This window comes from Chanodichthys erythropterus, chromosome 12 (genome assembly GCF_024489055.1).
Source record: "Chanodichthys erythropterus isolate Z2021 chromosome 12, ASM2448905v1, whole genome shotgun sequence".
NCBI classification, from domain to species: Eukaryota; Metazoa; Chordata; class Actinopteri; order Cypriniformes; family Xenocyprididae; genus Chanodichthys; species Chanodichthys erythropterus.
In genome coordinates, this window is record NC_090232.1 from 40,407,023 (window position 1) to 40,426,941 (window position 19,919).

Below are 19,919 nucleotides of genomic sequence, written 5' to 3' on the forward strand. Positions count from 1 at the left end.
AATACATAAGGCACAAAAAATGTCCCAAAGTCTGTTTCCAAAGCTTAAAGTTATTAATTCAAGTGTTTTTTTTTTTATCATTATATGATAAATTTTTTTTTTTTTTTTTTTGAAGATTAACATACTATTTTTAATCATTTTTCATTATTTCATAGCCAATTTCAGATGTCCGTGTTAACACCAAAATATTATGGAATATTAAAATATATGGTATCACCAAATAAGTTATATATTTTTTTCAAACATTTTCAGGATTATATGCGTGTCCCTGTTTACACAAAATATATTTATTCACAATAAACCTTTTTTTTTTTTTTTTTGTAAATATTTTATGATTTGTGCGCGTCCCTCAGTTTGTCTTACCACCCGTCACACTAACTTGTTTTATATATAAATAATGCACTGTTCCTTTAAAGGTGCCCTAGATTCAAAATTTGAATTTACCTCGGCATAGTTAAATAACAAGGGTTCGGTACATGGAAATGACATACAGTGAGTCTCAAACTCCATTGTTTCCTCCTTCTTATATAAATCTCATTTGTTTAAAAGACCTCCGAAGAACAGGCGAATCTCAACATAACACTGACTGTTACATAACAGTCGGGGTGTACACCCCCAATATTGGCATATGCCAGCCCATGATTGAGGCATTACACAAGGGCAGCCAGTATTAACTTCTGGATGAAAGGCATTAGACAAGGGCAGCCAGTAACGTCTGGATCTGCACAGCTGAATCTACAGACTAGGTAAGCAAGCAAAAACAATAGCAAAAAATGGCAGATGGAGCAATAATAACTGACATGATACATGATAACATGATATTTTTAGTGATATTTGTAAATTGTCTTTCTAAATGTTTCGTTAGCATGTTGCTAATGTACTGTTAAATGTGGTTAAAGTTACCATCATTTCTTACTTTATTCACGGAGACATTTTTAAACACTTGCAGTCTGTATAATGCATAAACACAACTTCATTCTTTGTAAATCTCTCCAACAGTGTAGCATTAGCGGTTAGCCACAGAGCACTATCATACTCATTCAGAATCAATGTAAACATCAAAATAAACACTGTACTTACGCGATTAGACATGCTGCATGACGAACACTTTGTAAAGATCCATTTTGAGGGTTATATTAGCTGTTTGAACTTTTTTTTATGTTGTTTAAGGCAAGCGCGAGCTCTTGGGGCGTGGAGCATGATAATTAAAGGGCCACACACCCTGAATTGGCTCATTTCTAATGATGCCCCAAAATAGGCAGTTAAAAAAATGAATTAAAAAAAAATCTATGGGGTATTTTGAGTTGAAACATCACAGACACATTCAGGGGACACCTTAGACTTATATTACATCTTTTAAAAAAAAGTTCTAGGGCACCTTTAAATGACATCACAAAGCCGAAGTGACATCATTTGAGCCTTATAGCCACCAAGAAGAACAGCAGGAAACTATGTAAAAAAATTTTTACATTGTTTATTTGTTGCTTTTTCATGTTAGGCAGGGTCCGTCAAGCTTAAACTTACCACCCCGTCATGCAAAATGATAGGGAAAACTGTTTTTTTTTTTTTTTACATTATTAATACAAAGATTATTATATTTCAGATTGAATGCATGTATCCTAGGGGTGGTAAATTTCATCCCAAAATGTCCCCTGATAAAAATCACATTCTGGGGGATAAAACTTTTTTTTTGGCAGGGTTCCCCTGGTAAAATGTGCATTCCAAAGGATAAATATCATGTTATTTGTGCTCGCTTCAACCCATGGACATGAAAAACAACCCGCGGCAACAGTGTAAAAGTAGCCTAGCCCAATTTCGACGCAGAAAAACACAGACTTGGCAACACTGTTTGGTTTATTAATTCACTCACTCACTATATCACTCACACACTTTTTACTCAGTTTGAATGTCTCCCTCCCCCAGTTTTTAAAGTTAAACACCAGCAGATCATATAGAGAAACACTTTGTCAATACCACCCCGTCACATCAGTTACCACCCCGTCACATTTACCACCCTGTCACAGGGTCATTTTGTTAAAGTTTTATGGAAAGAAAATGAAATATTACATAAATTAATGTTGAATGATGTTCTTGTTGTGTGGACTGATCAGATAAATATAACTTTATTTGTATTTTAAGTAAATAATTTTTTTCAGTACAAACAATGAGGCCATTGAAAGGTCAAGTTCATGTTTCAAGATTAAAAATCTAAAAATAAAAAAATCTTATTAAATTATAGACTTTCTATTGATGGTTTCCAAAAAAGGGACATTTTTCTATTAGTAAAACATTAGATTTTAAAAATCTATTTCTTGTTTTACTACTCCAGTGGCATACATATTGTCCGTGACGGGGTGGTACAAGAATGGCTGCCTTGCCTGAATAAAAAGGATAATATTAAAGGTGCCCTAGAACTTTTTTTTTTAAAGATGTAATAGTCTAAGGTGTCCCCTGAATGTGTCTGTGAAGTTTCAGCTCAAAATACCCCATAGATTGTTTTAAATTATTTTTTTTTAACTGCCTATTTTGGGGCATCATTTAATATGAGCTGATTTAGGCTGCGGCCCCTTTAAATGCTCACGCTCCCCGCGTAAGAAACAATGGTAACTTTTACCTCATTTAACAGTACATTAGCATAAAAAGTCATGGGTAAAGAGCTCAACTAAAGCAAACGCTGATCTCCTCAATGGTAACATCAAACCAAACATTTTCACCAAAATATGAACATCTAAACTTCTGTAAAGACTATTTATTAGGAATATTATTAATATACATCATCTGTGCATGAGGTAGGGCCTTAAAAACATCAGCCAATCGTTTACGCGATCATCGCATAAACGATTGGCCCTCTGGCTTGTCAATCACTGTCATTGTGAGAGACGTGCGCGGATTGGCCCTCTGGCTTGTCAACAGAGGTGTCAAGTAACGAAGTACAAATACTTCGTTACCTTACTTAAGTAGAAATTTCGGGTATCTATACTTTACTGGAGTAATTATTTTTCAGCTTACTTTTTACTTCTACTCCTTACATTTTCACGCAATTATCTGTACTTTCTGCTCCTTACATTTTAAAAATAGCCTCGTTACTCTTATTTCATTTCGGCTTGTTTTCATTCCGGCCGGCTTTAAAAAAAAAAAAAATATCCAGATAAATCGCGCCATCCGGATAGAGTGAATTTGATTGTGGTTGGATGAGAAGATAAAACATATAACGTACCATTCTGACACCCTATTGGTTTGTACGTAATCCATCACACCTGCACATCAAATCACGTCACATTCCAGCAAGGAGGACTAAAAGGTGCGTTCACGCGGCCTTGTAATTCCCGAGATTCTAGCTTGTAAAAAGCGTTCACGTCCTCGTAGAGATCGTAATTACAGCTTGTAAGCTGGGAGTTTTCTGAGAGCTCCCACATGTTCCACCTGACCGCTGTAGATTCATTTAGGTGTTGATAGTGGTGTCATGGAAACGCATAATTCCTAGTCCAAGGACCAAAAGGACGTGAACAGCTCCGAATATAACGTCACGTGTTGTCATGTCAAGATTCCGGTAAATACGAGGTGACGTGAACGCAGTAATAGTCAGTGTTGGGGGCATTGCTCAAAAAAGATGATTTCTTATAAGTTATTATTTCTACACTACTGGCTCATTTAGGCTATCAAACGGGTGCTTTCTCTTCGTCCTCTGCAAATTAAGCTAGGTAACGTAATGTTAGTTCGATAGAGAGACGTTTAAATCGTATACCGGTTTTTAAAATTTTTTTTTTTTTTTTTTTTTTTTAAGCGCGACCCTTTTATTTATGTGACACATAGTCATATACAACCATGTAACTAAACAAGCCAAAACGAATTAATTTAAAACGAAACTTAAGGTAAACCTGCATTGCTCTCATGGCATACCTCTCTCTTTCAGTGAAGTGGAGCAGTGCTCTTGCTGAATGGCACGGATTGCACTACAGACTATTGTACCTTTTATATGTTTTTTTTTAAACTGTATTTTATTTTTCATAACGAACAAGCTGCGATGTCACGTTTCCAGTGCTTTGTTGTGTGCGCGTGAGGCGCAGGCGCGATCAAACAGCTGTCTTTAAAGGGGACTTGCCTCGTCGTCATGGCAACGGTTCGTGAACAGGTCAGATTACGTCAGAGTTTGTTGGATGCTCAGACGACCAAACAAACGCCGATTAAAGGTGCCCTAGATTCAAAAATTACATGGAAATGACATACAGTGAGTCTCAAACTCCATTGTTTCCTCCTCCTTATGTAAATCTCATTTGTTTAAAAGACCTCCGAAGAACAGGCGAAGCTCAACATAACACCCACTGTCATGTAACAGTCGGGGTGTACGCCCCAATATTTGCATATGCCCGCCCATGTTCCCAACATTATGAAAGGCATTAGACAAGGGCAGGCATTAACGTCTGGAGCAGCACAACCGAACCATCAGACTAGGTAAGCGCGCAAGAACAACAGTGAAAAATGGCAGATGGAACAATAATAACTGACATGATTCATGATAACATCATATTTTTAGTGATATTTGTAAACTGTATTTCTAAATGTTTTGTTAGCATGTTGCTTATGTACTGTTAAATGTGGTTAAAGTTACCATCGTTTATTACTGTATTCACGGAGACAAGAGCCGTCGTTATTTTAATTTTTAAACACTTGCAGTCTGTATAATTCATAAACACAACTTCATTCTTTATAAATCTCTCCAACAGTGTAGCATTAGCTGTTAGCCATGGAGCACAGCCTCAAATTCATTCAGAATGTAAACAATATAACAGTATACTCACATAATCCGACGCATACATGCCGCATGCATGACGAACACTTTGTAAAGATCCATTTGAGGGTGTAAACTTTGTTTATGTACTGTTTAAGGCAAGCGCAAGCTTGGGGGCAGAGAGCATGAGAATTAAAGGGGCAGTAGCATAAATCGGCTCATATTTAATGATGCCCCAAAATAGGTAGTTAAAAAAAATAATTAAAAAATCTGAGTATTTTGAGCTGAAACTTCACAGACACATTCAGGGAACACCTTAGACTTATATTACATCTTGTAAAAAAACATTCGATGGCACCTTTAAACATGTTCAGTTGGGTAAACAGACTCCGACCAACGCCAACACCTATCCAACAAACGCCAATAGAGAGTTTGCTGGCGTTTGTTGGTGCGGTGTGAACTGAAACAGCTGAAAACAGCTGGCAGGTGTTAATGTCAAGCCCTGATTGTTACTAAGCCTGCCCTGGGTACACCAAAACTACCCGCATTTTTCTTGTCCGTTGCCCTCACAAATTTCTGCAGTTAAGCTTGGATGTACATTTACATTCCAATAAAGGTTATTAATGCCTCTGAATTTTGACTTTTTGCACCATTAGAATACTTATAGGCAACTAGTCATGATATCTTCCACTCCATGAAACCCATGTTAATGGTCAGTAGTACACATATATGGTGCTTTAATGTATTTGCATTGTACTAAAATGCGTTCATTTTCAATGGACATATATGCGGCTGAAACGGGTAGCCTAGTGCATCCCAAATTTTTCAACATTAACATTTTAATATAACATTATGGTCATTATGGCCTTTAGAAAAATGTTTTTTTGAGGAGGTGGAGTACACAATAGGCCCCTGTGGCACGGCCTAAGCTTTTGTCCTTAATGGCATTGTTATCCTTACATTACTTTTACTTTTATACTTTAAGTAGTTTTGAAACCAGTACTTTTATACTTTTACTTGAGTAAAACGCTTGAGTTGATACTTCAACTTCTACAGAAGTATTTTTAAACCCTAGTATCTATACTTCTACTTGAGTAATGAATGTGAATACTTTTGACACCAGTGCTTGTCAATCACTGCCATGACATTCCTTGTGAGAGACGCACGGCTGCACGCTCTAGTAACTTTCCACACTCCACAGGCGCCGCATGCAATGTTTTTATCAGAAGACAGGAGTAACAACTGCAGATTATGAGTTACCTGTGGTGAGTCTGACATAATGAATCCACTAAGTGTGTGCGCGGCTTAACGATTGTAAGGCCGATTATGAATGTAAATTGATACTTATGACTGATCGCGCTGAAATGTGTCCAGTCAGAGCCAGTTGCGTTCAGTCTGCGATTACAGTCGGTGTTCAAATTCCGTGTGAAAGTATATAAATCTGCTTCAGGAGCAGGAAACTATCGCTGTATGTTGAGCACAGTCAGAATGTTTTAGCTAGTCGTAAAATGTGTGCCCGACTTAATAACACAGCGAATGCCGGTGGTAAACAAACACTCGTGTATGAGTTTTGGGAGGCGTTCACTTGAAATGAGCTTTGAAGGAGGGGGATTGTTCTTACGCATGCGCTCATTTCAAAAACTCAGTCGACGAAAACATCCTCTGTACCACCTTTAACAGCAGGTGTTTATCATTAATGCTCAATCATCACTTAAATATTAACTTAATTATCTCACTGCAACAGCATCAATGTTACTTTTTCTCTGTAGTGTGGACACTAGAGGATGTTCCTGTGGGGTTGAAAGGGTTAAAGATGTAAGATAAAAAGTCACATCCACAAAATGTATTTTAACAGTTACAAACTGTAAGTTAAAAAAGTTACATACTAGCAACACTATTGGCAGTTTTATACTGGCAACACTGTTGCCAGTAGTTTACTGTAAAATTGAGTTTTGTGGGTCACCATTGTGCTGAAGTGTAGAGCCTGTGCTTAAGTTCAGGAGAAGATTTAGAGACACTGGTGATATACTGCATGTTGTTTTATTTATCAGATGGTGACTGTGTAGTTGCTGATGCAGTGAAAATCTTTTTATTTAAAATGTTTTTATTGAACTCTAAAGAAATAAGTTCATAATAATAATATGCGTATGTTATTAGCATATAATTAATTAAAGTTAGTTAGTAAATTTAAATGGCAGTCTGAGGCAGTTGATTTCTGCAAATAAAATGAGGTAACAAGTTTTAATTCAGTGAATGGTATCTTTACAGTAACATACTGTAGATTACAGAAAATAACTGTACAATCAATAGTAAATCACTGGCAACAGTGTTGCCAGTATTATACTGTAAAAAAGCCCGGCAAGGTCTAACAGTGATAACACTTAATTTTTAAGAAATTACTTCTCTTTAAATGTTTTGGTTCATCATACTTACCTTTTAATAAAAAAAATGCCTTAAACTTAAAACATTAAACCATTTTTTATTTTTTATTTAGCACTATTTAGTAAATGTGTGTGTGTATATATATATATATATATATATATATATATATATATATGTGTGTGTGTGTGTGTGTGTTAATAAAGTCAAATAATTGTATGAGAGAGTCAGCTGTAATATCATTGCTTTCTATTGGTCAGTGTTAGAGGAGCTCAGCTTAGCCTGACAGTTAGCCTGCCCCGGACCAGGCTAGTTTCCCAGCATAAGTTGCCAGAGTAACTGAGTTTGAACTAATTTCAGTTTGTTTTATGAAACAGAATTCGCTGACAAGTCTTACTAACTAAAATAAGCCTGGCTTGTTTTCTAATCTGGTTTTATGAAACAGCCCTTTGGATTGATCATGTTTGAGTTAAAGTGGTTGTGTAGTGTCTTGTTTGTGTTTTTACTTATAAGGATCTCCTTTGTTGTGTGTTTTATTAGAGCCACCAAACCTGTGACATTTACTACAACATTTTTTTTTTTTTTTTTTTTTTTTTAAGCATTTTAATATGTTCGAAGAACCAACAAATAACGGGTCATACAATAAGGTTATGAGGTGACATAGTAGAATACATACATTAATGCATATTATATAATAAAAAAATTGTTTATTTACAATTATTTACAGGTTTTTTATGATAAATATTTAAATTGACCTGGCTGTGTTGCATCTATATTTCAAATTTGTGACTGAAAGAAGCTCAGTGAAAGTTAAATCACATATCTCATGTAACATTTTAAAAACCAATAAGCTACAAGCTTTATCAATATACAATTGTTTCATATATTTTGGGGTTGGGAACCTTGGAGGTTTTGAACCTCGAGGGACGTTTACTCTCGTCCAAAAACCTTACAAAAGTTGATTGCATGTACTAGCTTGTTGCGAAGTGTGTTGATATCGCTGTATTTGGGAAGAATTAATCTGCCAAAACAGGTCTGGGCCTCTGGCAAACGGTCATCTGGATCAGGACCGTCTGACTGACGAATCTTCAGAGGGCGCTTTGAGAAACCTCCCACAGGTACACGGTTCCTTCCATACAAGAACACTGTAGAAAAAAAGAGTGAGGCAATAAAGTTAACATTTCTTAAATGTCTATATGATGTTGTTGTTGCAACAAAAATAAATAAATAAATAAATAAATAATGTTCAAGTTAAAGCTTACTCAGAATTTTCTTCTTATTCTCTTCAGAGAACTCAAAGAAAACAGTCCAGAAGTTCTTGATAAGCTCATCAGAGGCAGAACAGCTTTCATAGGAAGCAGACTGAAGATGAAGCAGAAAAAGTCTTAAATACTAAATGTGTTAAATATTTGTTAGAAATTTGCTAGTTTTGCGAATACATTTACCGTTTGAAGCTCCTGCCATTCATATTTAGGGGAGCCTTGGAGAAGCTCCTGGAGTTCCTCAGGGTGGAACATGCTCCAGATATCGAGAGGACAGCCCTTAGAGAAACCACTTGAAAAATGCTTGAACTGATTCTTCACAGACTTGTTGAAAACAAAGTCGACATACAAATCCACATACTTCTGTCTGCAAAATAGATAGATAGACAGATAGACAGACAGACAGATGATAAATAGATAGATCAATAGAACGATAGAGAGATGATAAATTGATTGATAGAGGCAGATAGACAGATTTAACAGTACCTGTTAACTTTGTTCACTTGAATTTGACCTCCGTTTGGAATGAGCTCTTGCCCTTTGACCTGAAACAGATAAAAGGCTAATGTAATCATTTAAACAACAGCTGTGTACACTTATGTACAAGTGAACCATAAAAAACTGTATTACTGTGAAATCCAAAAAGAGTATATCCACGACGTCCTCATCCTCCTCAAGAAGGTTTTTCAAATTTCTAATGTGGGATTTTAAAAATACAATTAAAAACATGACCTGCACTGTGAAACAATGTATAATATCTAAGGGTTATAACGGTTTACCCGGCCTCCACAGGGGACAGATCCTCCAGATCATTCAGAGTGGGACTCAGCTTGAGCAGTTTCTTGAACAAGGCCAGCGGGAAGTTAATGTCTATGTAATGATGGTTGTACAGCGCCATTCCACAGATAACGCCAAGATAATAAAAATCCTTATTACCTTGCGTGTGCTGAAAAGACCAAAGCATATTTATATATGGGGAAGACCACATAAGAAGGAATACGAATTGTTTGGTGTAGAGCTTACATCAGGATTGAACCAAACCAATGAATTCTCTTGGACTTCCAGCACCTTTTTCTCCCATTTGAGAAGACACTGGGAAAGGAGGGTGAAGAATTCTGCAGATAAGCCCCTTATATCCATTCCATTCTCCCCGATGAACACCACCTGTACAGGAGACATTTTCATAAATGTAAAGGTAAAATGCACTGTCAGACTTTTAAAATCTGATTTCAATTCTGTAATTCTTTTACCTTTAATTGATAATTAAATGAGTGGGTGTTTTGTCTGAGATACTTTAGCGTGTCTGTCAACAGTGATTCCCTGTTTATGCGCAACACGTTGTCATTTAACATGAGCACCTCTTGGTCAGGAGAGAACTGTAAGCGCATCTGCAAGTACTAAAAGAGGAACAATTATGTTAGCTTTTAAGGGGAAAAAATGTAAATTCTGCCATCATTTACTATGTCATTCTAAACCTGTATGACTTTCTGTCTTCTGCGGAACACAAGTATTCTGAAGAATGCTGGTAACCTGACAGTTTTGATGCCCATTGACCTCCAATGTATGGTCCAAGGGAAAAAGGCATTTCTCAAGATGTCCTGCATTTTTAGAAGAAAAGGATCTATAATATAGAACCTTTGAGGAAATTAATTTTAATTCATTTTTAATTACATTTTATGAATTAAACAGCTTGTAAACATAGTTTATCATCAAATAACCTGTTAAACATGAGGGTATTATGCAATCATGTAAGACATTTCTCCTTATAGAACCTTTTTGGCATCAAGAGGGTTCTTTAAAATGGAGTCAAAAATCCTAGAGTTCTATATAGAATCCCCGTGAACCTTTTTCTTTTTTTTTTTTTTTTTTATTTATTTGGGTCCCACTTAAGAAAGAAAGTTATACAGGTTTGAGTGTAACTTTCTAAAAAATTAAGTTATTTTGCATATGTATGACTGAGTACATTCATTTCTGACTTACACAAAACATTCTCCGTTTAGATTGGGAGTCAGCTGCAAAAGGGAACTTGACCAATATTTCAATAATTCCCTGAAAGAAAGATCCATGGAAGTACTGTAAGATTTCTTATTAAGATAAGTTATCGAACACAGAACATAAAAAATGTCAAGCAAAAATGTTCATATGCATCATGTCAGAAGCTTTGAATACCCACAAAGTAGTAATCTTTCAGTGTCACCAAATCATTGAAATCTTCAGTGAAACGAAGGCCCCATAAAATCATGGCCAAGTTTTTCAAGGTAACTTGCAGCTATTGATGTATAGAAAAAGAGAAATTCTTGGTATTATGGTTTTTGTCCAAAAATATCTGAAACAGGATTCACTATTGCTTTGGTTCTCACCGTAACTATGAGATCATTGACCTCATGAATGATGAAATCACTGTTTGTGATGTCACTGTGGGTACTGCAACAGACCTTCACAACAGAGACAAAGAAACAACCATTATACAATGATAAGATATCCCAGATAGCATCAATGATCGAAATAATGTTGAATCAGTGTTAATGTGTCAATGTTAACTGCATTGAATCAATATCACCTTTGCACCCACAAATAATGTTGAATCAATGTTGAAATTTCAACAACAAAAAGTTAATGGTAATGGCATTGAATCAGGGTTACAATGTGATGTTGGTTCAACATCATGCTTACAATCTCAGAAAATGAAACACAACTTCAACTGACTTAAAGCTACACAGCCTGAAATCAACTAAAGATAATAGAAGGCAATAAATCTCTCAAGATCTCAGCAGAATTTCTTTTTGAGAATAAGCAGAGATTTAGATGTTGAAGTTTTATTGAAAATGTTTGGTCACCATTTTGGTGGTCGGTGGTTCCTTTAGTTGGGCAGTTTGACTCTTGGCTTTTTGTGTGAGTTTTTGGTCTTTGTTACAGTGCTTACTAAAACACATCATTTGTTGCAAAGAAAACCAGAAACAAAAGGATAAGAGTGATGTAGTTTTCATCATCATAAAGCAAAGTCATTTACTAATTGTTCTCTTGAGAAAAAGTGCATATTTGTTTTTAACAGGTAACATTCATCAACAATGCTCTCTTGCTACAGATCAGACATTCTGAATCTTGACTTTTAAAGTGCAAATTTAAAAAAAAAAAAATTAGACACACAGACATCAAAGAATCAGCATATGAATCTCAACAATGGTGACATCCTTCATGCTGCAATGCATGCTGGGAGCCACCATAGTAAACAACTTATGCCTCCTAGCATGCATTGCGTCATGAAGGATGCCCAAAGGAACCACTGACCACCAAAATGGTGACGAAACATTTTCAATAAAACATCAACATCTAAACCTGTTAATTCTCAAAAAGAACTTCTGCTGAGATCTTGAGAGATTTACTGTCTTCTTTTATCTTCAGTTGATTTCAGGCTGTGTAGCTTTAAGTCATTTGTAGTTGTGTTTCATTTTCTGAGAGTGTAAGCATGATGTTGAACCAACATCACATTGTAACACTGATTCAATGCCATTCCCGCTGATTTTTTGTTGAAATTTCAACATTGATTCAACATTAATTGAGGGTGCAAAAGTGAGTTGACACATTAACATTGATTCAACATTATTTCAATCATTGATGCTATCTGAGTAAATTTCATCTTGTGATTAAATGTTTAAAAAACGCACCTCATAGAGCATCTGAAGGATCTGCAAAAAGTTCTGCATGTGTCTGATTAAGTCATGGCCAGTTTTACCACAAGAAATCTGGCCAATCAGCTCAGCAGTTTCTTTGTGAAATAACTTCACCAAGCCTTTGAGCCAATCATCAGGGAGTTTGGACCAGTACATCTCTGAGAATATATCATACAAATACTTAGACAAATACAACACGGACAACAAAACAAAGGATGTAAATGTCCACCAGCTTTACCTAACACCTTGCGAGCAGCTGGATTCAACAGAAGGATTTTGGAGGCCAGTGCTCCAGTGAGTTCAGTTTTTTTCCGAAGACCTCTGATGAGCTCAGGGAGGAGAAGGAAAAGTCTCAGAGATTCAACACCAGTTGGATTTGGACTCAAAGACGGCAGCAGTTTCTGTTGAACCACCTTTACTACCTGAGGTACAAAAGACCTTCAACTGCATCTCACTGTTTAAAATGTAATGAACATGTTTTGTAAATGTTGGGTTCATCATTACCTCTGAGATCAACCTTTCATTCTCTGATAACTTTGCAAAAGATGTTTTAACCAGATCAAAATCCAACCCACAATTCTCCACAGACGTCTGGTAATGTTCATCACAACTACAAAGACAGAACATTACATCAGATCTGTGATGGAAAAAATCATTTTTGGCATAAGGAGGAGAAATTACTAGATTTATCTAATTTTACCTTGTTTTGAGAAAACTTCCATTCAGAGAGGCAGCAGAGGAGAACACTGTGTTTATTTCTCTGTAAATATCAAAACAACGCTTTTTAGTCCATTTATTTATATGCATCATTATAATATATAAAATTGCTCAATTACATTATTAGGTCACATTACCTCTAATCAAATAATAGCAAGAATCCTACATAAGATTAAGATCCACATACTAAATTGTTGAAAGAATATGTGTATTTTCAGTCAAATTGTGACTGCCTCAGGCCCTGTTTCCACCTGGTATTAAGCTGCATTTGGTCGTTTGGATCACTATACAGTAGACGAGGGAGAAACTGCTACAATACTACCGTCAATAAATTCTTCCCACAAGAACACTGGTCAAGCTTACTTATTTTATGTATTAGAGAAATATAATAAATTGGCGAGCCACCCAAACAACTGCTCAGCCAAATTCAGCAAAATCTAACATTGTGTAAACATTATATAACATAAATACTATCTGGAATTTCTGCTATTTATTTTACTAAGTTTAAAAAGAAGGACACATGCAACACACAGCTCCACATGCATTTTCACAATATTTTAAGAGCAACATGGACATAGTATGCAATTTATAGCAATATCATAAAAAAATCATGTAAATAGATAGTCAAACACTCACTTCTTTATTACTTTCCATGAATCACTTTCAGACACCCATCGGTCAATCATTCTGTCATCTAATGTCAAAACCCCTCTGAGAGTGGATTTTGGCTTACTTTCAAGCTCCTATAACATAGTAAAAATATTATCCTACAATAATTTATATGTTAAACTATTTATGAATGAAAACTGTCTTACTTTGAAAAACAAGGCAAAGGAATGATTCTCCCCAGCAATGAGTTTTTCAATCATATATTCATGATCACATTCTGTGTGCAACAAACATTTAGTTTAGAGTTCTGAGCAACATGACGAGTAAAACAATATTCATAACAAAATAATACACTGTTAAAAGATCTACCATTTGACAGATCCACTGATAAAGGCACAGATTGCTTGATCATTTCTCCATTTCCCAGCTGCCCTTGCATCCCACATCCAAATGAGTAGATCAGCTTTGACGATGAGACTGATACGAGTGTGTGACGTCTTTATACAAGAAAAATAAATTCCTGAACTGAACTTGAACCATAAAAAGATTGTATTTGGGCAAATATTTATAACCATGTGAGGAATTATCATATGTGCTGCATGAGAGCTAAAGAAGTGTCACTGTGCATAAATAAATCTGCACAGCTGCTCTAAAACACTGACTGCTTGTGAAAAGTCAAGTTTACCTCCCACATGTGACCTGTGACACTTTAGATCCCCACAGTTCAGCAACCACCCGCGGATGATGTTCATCTTTAAACGAGTTGTGCCCAAGCTGACCAAAACCTCCGGATCCAAATGTGAACACTGTGCCGCCCTGAAAGATAAACTGTTTACTACATTTTCTGTTAAAGGGTTAGTTCACCCAAAAATTTAATTTCTTTCATCAAGTACTCACCCTCATGTCGTTCTAAACCTGTAAGAGCTTCGTTCATCTTTGTAACAAAAATTAAGATATTTTTGATGAAATCCAAGGGTTTCTGAATCACACATAGGAAGCAACGTCATTGCACCTTTTGCAGTCCGAAACTGTAGTAAAAGACATCATTAAAATGATAATGTTGCTGCCAGTGTGTGGTTCATATACGCTCAGAATTTATCAAAAATATCTTAATTTGTGTTCCGAAGATGAACGAAGCTCTTATGGTTTGGTACAACATGAGGGAGAAATTTTGTTTTTGGGTGAACTAACCCTTTAAGCTTATTTAATCTTTTTATCTAAAATATAAAACATAAATGTATGATATTACAACTTACTACCTTTGATAGAGTGGCAGTGTGTTCTCCTCCACATGAGATGGACACAGTTTTCTTTCGGTTCAGACTATTTACAACCGTTGGGACGTGTCTGTCTGTGGTGAAAAAACGTCATGCTTTGATTTAGATTTGACACAGTGTTGCACAATTGTAGTACATTTAATATGTGTTTTTATCATAGACTGTAAAAAATATGGACGTAGTGTCCGTGACGTCACCCATAGAGTTCTGAACAGCAGTTTTGACGCGTAAATGAGGCCACGGCCATCTTAGCTGCACGTGACCGCACGTCACTCACGGATAACTGAAAATGGGCAAAGAGGCGGGACGGAGTTGGAGCCCATGCGACTTGTTGCTGAAACCACGCCCGCCCTAACTACCTATCTTAGATACTATCTAAAATATTAATAAAGATAGCAATATCATTAGAAAGTAGGCTACTAGAGGATTACTGTCAATCTATGATTGTCAATCTATCAATGATTTTTTTTACGATAACGTTATAGATGCTCCAACACCAGTAGGCTAATTAATTTGTGTGGGGTGTGCAAATAACACAGTTCAAATGGGATTTCATACCTTTATAATGAAATAGAGATCGCGAGATGAATCCAATCCGTGGCACTTAGGTAAAATATATATATATATATATATATATATATATATATATATATATATATATATGTACCAGATGTATATCTCTCAAATGTTCTCTCAAACTAATGAGCACGTATCCAAAGTATAATTTTTCAAAAAAGTGCAGCAGTTTTAGTTATATCCAAGCAGTGATTGTCGGAGTTGTATATCCTCCTTGTATTGTCATTGTAGTAAATCTCAGGAACAAAACTTTTAGCCAATGCCACGACGATCCAACAACGTGTGTCCCGCATGCGAGCACATGTACACAGACTGACATCTGTCTCAAGTATGCAGCAAGCCATATATTGTATAAAATAATACAGAAAAAAGCACAAATACGACTGAGATGCCAAATTCACCCTTAATTAAGGGTGACCACGCCCTTAATTATGCAGAACTTTAAGGCTTAATATAATTTAAACAGATGAGCTATAAAAAAATTCACCCCCCTCACAGTTGTCATGAAGGGCAAAATTCGCAGTATAGACCAAAACCATAATATGAACCAGACTGTAAACATGTTTTTTTTTCTGCTGTAAACTTGACTAATTTAACATGATGGTCAATGAGATTCTGCTCACTTCTGCAGCCTGTCCCTAGCGGCCAGTCGATGAATCGCAGTTTAAGTTACTTCCGTATTGGCTTCACGAGAAACAGGGGGAGGTTGCCGCTTGGTTTTTATACTATTACTGGTTTAGTTTGTACATGAAGTATTCAGACCTGTAGTGTCTCCGAGGCCCAGCTGTCCAGCCGAGTTCTTTCCCCATCCAAACACGACTCCAGAGAGAGACAACACAAAGCTGTGGTCTCCTCCAGCACTGATCTGAGCAAGTGGGATCCCACACAGACTCTTCACCTGTTGAGCTGACGGAGAGCCGGGATGTTCTTTCTTCAAACCCAGCTGACCGTGAGAGTTTTCACCCCATACGAACAACTGACCATCTGAAAGACCAACATCAGCTCTACATATCTACACTCAAATGCCAATCAATTCATGAGATGTCAAAAGATTAAAACAAAACATCAGATGTTAGATGAAATGGTCGTGAATACCCTTGGTTAGTGCCATTGAATGCTGGTCTCCACATGCGATCTGAATCACCTGCCTTTCCAGACCTTTGAGATGCCTGCAGAGAAAAGACAATTTGTCAGATTAACATTTAAGGTAATTTATACTTTTATGCATACAAAATCATACCGGCACACAGTAGATTTGTCCATAATGAGAACTCTTCCTGCATCAGCAAGAAGAATCGCACCAGCTCCTCCACAGACAATCGATCTGATTCTGTTATTCTTCAGCTGTAGTTGCTCTGGAGTAAATTAAATATTTTGATCAATTCAACTTCTGTTCAGTGTAAACATAAAAACAAACATGTTTTATTTTTAAAATATGAAATTAAGTATTATGTAATGATAATTTTAACAATAAGAATAAAAATAGTGTAATCATACCTAGTTTTCCATCGTGATCATAGTTTTCGCCGCGCAATCGCAGAACCGAGACTTTCCCATTCCGGATAAATCCAACAAAACTCCTTCCAGCTGACATGTCCTCGATTGATTTCGGACACATGGATCGTATTCCATAATTGCCATGTTTGACTTTGTCAGGCTTTAACAGACCGAAGCCGTCTCTGACCGGCGCTCCCCAGCAGCACAACATGTTCACTGACGGATCTCCAGCTGACTGAAGAACACACTGTCATATTGAACTGAAACCGAAACACGCTGGTTTCAGCCAAAACGAAACTTCCTCGATTTCCCACTAAATGAAATATAGAGGAATGAGGACAGTTAATGGAAAAAGAAACAAAAACCTAAGGGATATTTCAACCAAAAGTTTATATAGCCTAGCTCGTGTTTTTCAAAACTTATTTTTTTCCTCAGAAAAGTCAACATTCACTTTCACTTTCATCGGTTTTTCATGCAACGAAAGTGAATGGTGACGATTCACATATCGCATCCCTACTACGTCAAAATCTACATGTTGATAGATACATATGTATTTTAACACACATTCACGCTAAAGTTGAGATATTGACGGTTTGAATTTTTTTTATAACGAAACCTATGTTGTAAAACACAAATAGTTCGCTTATTTGCATTAGAGTGCCAAACAAGCGGCAACCTCCCCCTGTTTCTCGTGAAGCCAATACGGAAGTGAATTAAACTGCAATTCATCGACTGGCCGCTAGGGACAGGCCACAGAAGTGAGCAGAATCTCATTGACCATCATGTTAAATTAGTCAAGTTTACAGCAGAAAAAAACATGTTTACAGTCTGGTTCATATTGTGGTTTTGGTCTATACTGCGAGACAGGTGCATCCTTTGCGGAAGTCTTTCTCATCGAGTAATCTGACGCACGCATATGTATGCTTTACTTTTACAGATTAAATAAACTTTATATCTCATATATTTCAACTAGGCATCTTGCTTTATTAATATTTATTATATTTTTTTAAATAACCAAACTTTAACAACAAGTGGGTAGATCCCTCGAGCGCAGCTGATGACGCTTCGAAGTGACGCTAAAAGGAGCGAGGATTTATCGGCTGCGTCCGAAAACCTAGGTAGCTGTCTTGCTGCCTCGCTATCTTATAAGAGAATGACTTGTACGGCAGCGTTTGTGCATGAAGGTACCTCACAAAATTGATTTCAGACAGACTTCTGAGGCAGTGTAACAGTTTAATGATCTACAGCAATATAGCGCGAGCTTTGGTGAGAACTAAACAAATATTTAATTACTACAGTAGTAATTTCTCTATAGAAATGATATCAAAATTGAAATATGTTGATCAAAATCGTACATTTGTACAAAAACTGAGCAGCAAACACAACTTTCGGACGCCATCTTTATTTTTCTAGCTCAACTGTCACAGAATGGAAAGCACAGGATTGTGGAATATATCAAAGGGAGCTAAGGATACATCTATGCTTCCTTCAAAAATCGATCTGAGGAAGGTATCTCATGAGACAGGAAGTGAAGCTAACATTGGATTCGGACGTGCCTTGATGCCTTCTTACCTTGAAATGTGTCCTCGGAAGGCAGCATTTTCCAGTTTTCGGACGCAGCCAGCGAGTGATGTGCGGTCACGTGAAGCTAAGATGGCCGCGGCCTCATTTACGCATCAAAACTGCTGTTCAGAACTCTATGGGTGATGTCACGGACACTACGTCCATATTTTTTTACAGTCTATAGGCGTTCCTCAATGTCAAGGATACTTCCTTGGCAGGACTGGTCCTTCCAAGTCACTTCCTTCAGAGGCTAGGCGAGGCTCCTCTTTAGCATTCAGAGAACACGTAAATGGAACAGACTAGCAAGTGCACGTCATTGCGTCATGACGTCAGTGAAAAGGTAAAATAAATGCCGGTGACGGCAACCAAGCTAACAATTGTTAAATGACAGTCCGGTTCAGTTAGCCATCAATAACGTAATTTGTATTTGTATAATTTATAATATCAATACCTTAGTAATTTGTACTGGCATTTAAACGTTAAACTTTATTTATCTGACATATTTACTACAGTTATAACAAATGTTTGGTAACGTAAATATACTTACATTTGAAAGCATATTGCCCGCTAACGTCCGACATTTTTATTTTTTATTTTTTGAACAAGATTGCAAAGTTGCGCGCATAGGATTGTGGGTGATTTTAGAGCGTGAAGAGCGCAAAGGCTACACATATGCATCCTTTCCTGTATAGGGGATATTTTTCGAACGAAGGACTCAGTCCTTGTTTGAAATACTGAGGATCCTCGACATTGGAACAGTCCTTCAACGGATGTCTATGACATAGCATCCTCGAAATTCTGGCTTCCGAGGATCCTTTCTTGACATTGAGAAACGCCTTTTGGTGCCAAACTACCGTTTCTCCTAAATCATTGGTTTAGATCCACATCAATCACAGAAGTCTGGCCAATCAACTGATTGAACCCCACCAACGAAACAGAGGGATCTGATTGGTTCACAGGTATTTCCTTCAATGGCGACGGAGCACGGGTGCAGTACTGCAGAGAAATGGTGGACTGTTAGCCTATTTACATATATTAACTCGTTAGTATAAACAAACAAAAACAAATCGAATTTCATTGTTATCATGCGATTTGAAGGTAGGTAGCAAATAGAAATCATACAATATTCTCGTTTTTTGTTGCGGAGTCTGTTTTTGCTAGATTCTACGTCTTGAAAGTATGACCAATATAAGAATTTTCACTGGAAAATATCAGCTGAACAAGCAAATAACATTTCTGCCACTTTTGTTCTGACCAACAAAGGAAAAAAGTATTAGGCCTACAATAATTCGTGCTGCCAATGATGATTAAATCTAACGATCGCTAAACCTGGATTATTATACTTTTATACTTTGTTCTTAAATTGTTAATGATAACAACAGCAGCATTGCGTAATGATCCCTGCATCTCAATCAGCTCCCTAGCTCGTATATCGTTATATCATGTAAATAAATGTGGCCGGTTCCCTGATCAGTGCCCTGACTACTGAACTAGGGAGCTGATTGAGACGCACGCTAAGTGTATTTAGTGTGTATTAGCATTACCTGTAGATTTCAATTTCTGTAGCCACTCCGTAGTCCGAAGACTTTTGCTTTTGACTACGACTGAATCTCCAGTTGTCACTGATGATTGTAAGTGT

At 36.7% G+C, this 19,919-nt stretch overlaps 1 protein-coding gene across 1 annotated transcript; it reads right to left on the bottom strand.

Annotated features, from left to right (window-relative positions):
- Nucleotides 1-7,525: 7,525 nt before the first annotated feature.
- LOC137033134 (probable E3 ubiquitin-protein ligase HERC4) lies at nucleotides 7,526-17,403 on the bottom strand. The gene is made up of 24 exons (XM_067405273.1): nucleotides 16,718-17,403; nucleotides 16,461-16,575; nucleotides 16,316-16,389; nucleotides 15,983-16,204; nucleotides 14,627-14,718; nucleotides 14,053-14,183; nucleotides 13,737-13,864; nucleotides 13,574-13,644; nucleotides 13,395-13,501; nucleotides 12,742-12,801; nucleotides 12,546-12,651; nucleotides 12,280-12,463; nucleotides 12,036-12,199; nucleotides 10,731-10,805; nucleotides 10,544-10,639; nucleotides 10,351-10,419; nucleotides 9,621-9,767; nucleotides 9,394-9,534; nucleotides 9,150-9,316; nucleotides 9,001-9,064; nucleotides 8,857-8,915; nucleotides 8,554-8,737; nucleotides 8,371-8,470; nucleotides 7,526-8,253 (listed from the first exon to the last, which is right to left on the bottom strand). The coding sequence occupies exons 1-24, from the start codon at nucleotides 16,926-16,928 to the stop codon at nucleotides 8,039-8,041; spliced, it is 2,982 nt and encodes a 993-aa protein (XP_067261374.1). The 5' UTR covers nucleotides 16,929-17,403; the 3' UTR covers nucleotides 7,526-8,038.
- Nucleotides 17,404-19,919: the final 2,516 nt, after the last annotated feature.

Bases quoted from the DNA above. Each gene is read 5' to 3' on its own strand.
- LOC137033134 (XM_067405273.1), bottom strand. From the start codon at position 16,928: ATGTTGTGCTGCTGGGGAGCGCCGGTCAGAGACGGCTTCGGTCTGTTA. The intron at 12,802-13,394 runs GTGAGTGTTTGA...TGATATTTACAG, and splicing joins TCATGGAAAGTAATAAAGAA to AGAAATAAACACAGTGTTCT. The intron at 12,464-12,545 runs GTAATGATGAAC...TTTGTACCTCAG, and splicing joins ATGAAAGGTTGATCTCAGAG to GTAGTAAAGGTGGTTCAACA.